Source organism: Otolemur garnettii, unplaced genomic scaffold (assembly GCF_000181295.1).
Source record: "Otolemur garnettii isolate 467f Iridium unplaced genomic scaffold, OtoGar3 scaffold00142, whole genome shotgun sequence".
Taxonomy (NCBI): domain Eukaryota; kingdom Metazoa; phylum Chordata; class Mammalia; order Primates; family Galagidae; genus Otolemur; species Otolemur garnettii.
Window position 1 is genome coordinate 3,121,286 of NW_003852537.1, and position 3,927 is coordinate 3,125,212.

The 3,927-nt window shown below is 40.9% G+C and overlaps 1 protein-coding gene across 2 annotated transcripts in view; it reads right to left on the reverse strand.

Annotated features, from left to right (window-relative positions):
- Positions 1–3,927, reverse strand: part of PMS2 (PMS1 homolog 2, mismatch repair system component) — a 31,051-nt gene that overhangs the window by 5,864 nt on the left and 21,260 nt on the right. The window contains exon 12 of one of the 2 annotated variants that reach the window (XM_023518629.1): positions 2,461–2,628. In XM_023518629.1, the coding sequence (XP_023374397.1) occupies positions 2,461–2,628 (168 nt within the window). Of the gene's footprint in view, positions 1–2,460; positions 2,629–3,064; positions 3,246–3,927 lie in introns of those variants that run through there. The other variant, XM_023518630.1, reaches the window with a different exon arrangement.

A 3,927-nucleotide genomic window follows, 5' to 3' on the forward strand; every position in this document is an offset into this window, starting at 1 on the left:
CTGGGGATTCGAACCCACCACCTTAGGTGTACGTGGCTGGCACCTTAGCCGGTTGAGCTATAGGCACCGAGCCTAATTTCCTTTTTCTTAATCTTAAAGTTCTTTTTAGAAGTTAAAGTAGCTACAAAAGCAGTTTGCTTCTTTCCTAAATCTTCCATCTTACTCCAATGACCTGGTCTTTTATGGATCCTCTCCTTCCTTCCTCACAATAAAATATGAGAAGCTAGATTAGAACATAATCAGCACTTGAAAACAAAATGCACAGACAGCACTTATTTTGCTTTCCTGCTCCTTCCTCTGCCTGTATTATTTCTCCATCCATCTCTCCTACTGGATTTACATTAAATGCTTAATAATACAAACACTGCTAAAGGCAGGAGATATAGACCCAGTTTCGGTCCTCCTGGAATTAACAGATTAGTGGGAAACAAAGACATTGATCCAACAGTCAAACAAATCCATTACGACTACAAACAACAGGAACAATCCGAAAGAAAAAATAGCCAGTGCCATAAGAACATATGGCAAGTGAGACTTGACCGTGGGTTGGAGAAGGGTGCTCTGAGGAAGTGATCTTTGAGCTGAGCTATAGGGACAAGTGAGAGTTAATGAGGTAAGGGGGAGTCAAAGGGGGGTGTGGGATAAGTGTTCCAGAGACAACAATCTATGCCAAGCCCTATGTGGACTTATGATCTTTCCAGAGCCATACATTAAAATATACTTCATTCTTTTTAATGGCCATATAAGAATTTTTCAGGCCTGCTAAGAGAAAAAGAAAGATGGCCAGATTGCTCAAATATAGGGAATGAAAAGGAGGGTTAGGAAAAGCTAAAGAGATCAACAGCATCAAACTATGCAGGACCTGGTAGGGTAGGATGAAATTTAAGTCTTTATCCTTTAGTCTTGAAGTACAGTCCATCTTGGGACATAAAGAGTCCTGTGATTACCCAGATCAACTTGAAATGCCACAGATAAGCCATTATTTATGCCAAATGACTAAAAAAATAAAGGATTTCTGGCTAGACATTGTGGCTCATGCCTGTAATCCTAGCACTCTAGGAGGCTGAGGCAGGAGAACCACTTGAGCCCAGGAGTTTAAGGTTGCTGTGAGCTAGGCTAACTCTAGCCTGGGCAAGAGTGAGACTCTGCCTCAAAAATAAGAAATAAATAGGGAGAGGCCTCTGGCTCAGTGAGTAGGGCACTGGCCCCATATACCAAGGGTGGCAGGTTCAAAGCCAGCCCCGGCCAAACTGCAACCAAAAAATAGCTGGGTGTTGTGGTGGGTGCCTGTAGTCCCAGCCTCTCAGGAGGCTGAGGCAAGAGAATCACTTAAGTCCAGGAGTTGGAGGTTGCTGTGAGCTGTGTGACACCACAGCACTCTAACAAGGGCGATAAAGTGAGACTCTGTCTCTACAAAAAATAAATAATAATAATAAACGAATAAATAAAAGACTTGAGAGGCAAGAATATTTCAATACTACAAAGTAGCTTACTAAATGTCTTTACTATTACCATTTACTCTTATTGAAAATTTAAAATGCATTCCATGCAGGCGGTGCCTGTGGCTCAGTGAGTAGGGCGCCAGCTCCATATACCAAGGGTAGTGGGTTCAAACCCAGCCCTGGCCAAACTGCAACAGAAAAATAGCCAGGCATTGTGGCGGACACCTATAGTCCCAGCTACTGGGGAGGCTGTCACCTAAGCCCAATGGCTGGAGGTTGCTGTGAGCTGTGACGCCATAGCACTCTACCAAGGGTGACAAAGTGAGAGACTCTCTCTCTAAAAAAAAGAACAAAAAACATTCCACGGGAGACAGAGTACTAGTATTTTCCGACTGGAAAATATATTTTTTGTTTATCATTGATTTTGTCATATAACATTTTAAAAACATTTCTGTTTATAACAGTTATAGGTTTGCAAGGATTAAATGAACTAATAGATATAAATTGCTTCAATAGTGCCTGGCATATAGACCAGGCACTGTTGAAGTAATCAATAAATAGATAGTAACTATAACTATTACTGTGTAAAAAGTACAAAAATATTCTGTATGAATACTCATGGTAAAAAAGAAATCACATGTATACATATATAGATGCACAGAAGCTATTAAATCTTAAATTTGTGGGGGAATTTGGGAATCAACACTGAAGATTCTTTTTTTTTTGAGACAGAGCCTCAAGCTATCCCCCTGGGTAGAGTGCCTCAACATCATAACTCACAGCAACCTCCAACTCCTGGGCTCAAGTGAGTCTCCTGCCTCAGCCTCCCAAGCAGCTGGGACTACAGGCGCCCGCCACAGTGCCCAGCTATTTTTTGGTTGCAACCGTCATTGTTGTTTTGGCGGGCCCAGGCTGGATTCAAACCCGCCACCTTAGGTGTATGTGGCTGGTGCCTTAGCCACTTGAGCCACAGGTGCCCAGCCAACACTGAAGATTCTTAACACTGAAATGAACTTACACTATAAGCCGCTGACCCTGAAGAATGGTGTGCTGTTGTAGCATCTCAAAGTTATATTTCTCATCAGTAGCATGCTGGTCTACTATGAAGATATCCTCATTCAGTTTGGTTATTATAAATCCCAAGTTAAACTGACCAATGATTTCCATTTCTGCAAACATTGTTTTACTGCATGTAGAAAATGTTAATAATAAGACATTTTAAATGATTATTTTTCTGAACACTGCAAGAAAAATACAAACAATGAAAAAATATAAAGTCCCCAACAATCTCACTTTCTGAAGATAATATTAATTATTCATTCATCTACTCTCCAGAGGTGACATTAGTGACTGCTATTAATAATTTGGTATATATCTTATGGGTTTTTTTGCAGTTTTTGGCCAGGGCTGGGTTTTTGAACCCGCCACCTCTAGCATATGAGGCCGGTGCCCTACTCCTTTGAGCCACAGGTGCCACCCAAATTTGGTATATATCTTTTTAGACCTTTGTCTATACATGACTTTTTTTTTAATTTGAATAAACAAAAATGGAATCTTATTTTCACACTGCTTTACTTTCATGACTTAATGAATCTGAGATATTTTTTCAGGTCCATACCTACTTCATTCTTTTCAATCACCATATTGGAAGCCATGGCATGGACATAGCATAACTTGTCTGACAAATTCTCTACTGAAGGACATTTCAGTCGTTTCCAATTTCAGTAATGCACACAAAGTTGGAATAAACACTTCTGTATAAAAACTTGCTCACTTGTAGGCATATTTCTGGGAGATAAATCCCTAGAAGTAAAATTCCATATGTATATTTTCTGTAAAAGATTATACTCTCAGCAACAGCGTGTAAGAGTACCTTTTTGCCTTCTAAAATCTGCCAGGCTCACCACTAGGTTCTTTAGTGGGTGGCTTCAATAAACACTAAACCCAGCCAAGAGATGGACACTACCCCTATCATATGAGAAACTGACATTTTAATTCTGCAACCTGCATAATTAGATTTTGTGAAAACTGGTTTTCCTCAATATTGGCTTTGTGGTTATAAGAAATGAGACCCTGGTGAAGCTGCCAGAGAAGGGTTCTGGTTCTCAGATGGTGGCTTGAACTCAGAATGAAAGGAGCTGAGACTGTCATTTCCTTGGTAAGTCATTCTGTACCCTGAGGAAGCTCCATCCCATACCACAGTGCTGATAATCATCATTCTGGCAACAGCACTGGGGCTCCCAAGGCACTTGCTTCAGTTCGTGCTGCATCACAATCAACCACAGGTGATATTACTAACCTCCTATTTCCTACTGGCAAGGAGCTCAGCACAGAGCTCAAGTCCAAGTCACAACCAAACCAATCCCCAAATGCTATCTTTGAGGGTCTCCTGGGACTACTGTCGGTACTATTCCCTCTTAGTTAGAGCCCAATCAGCAAACAAAAACCACACTAGCGATTTGAACAAAGACTCTCTATAATAAAG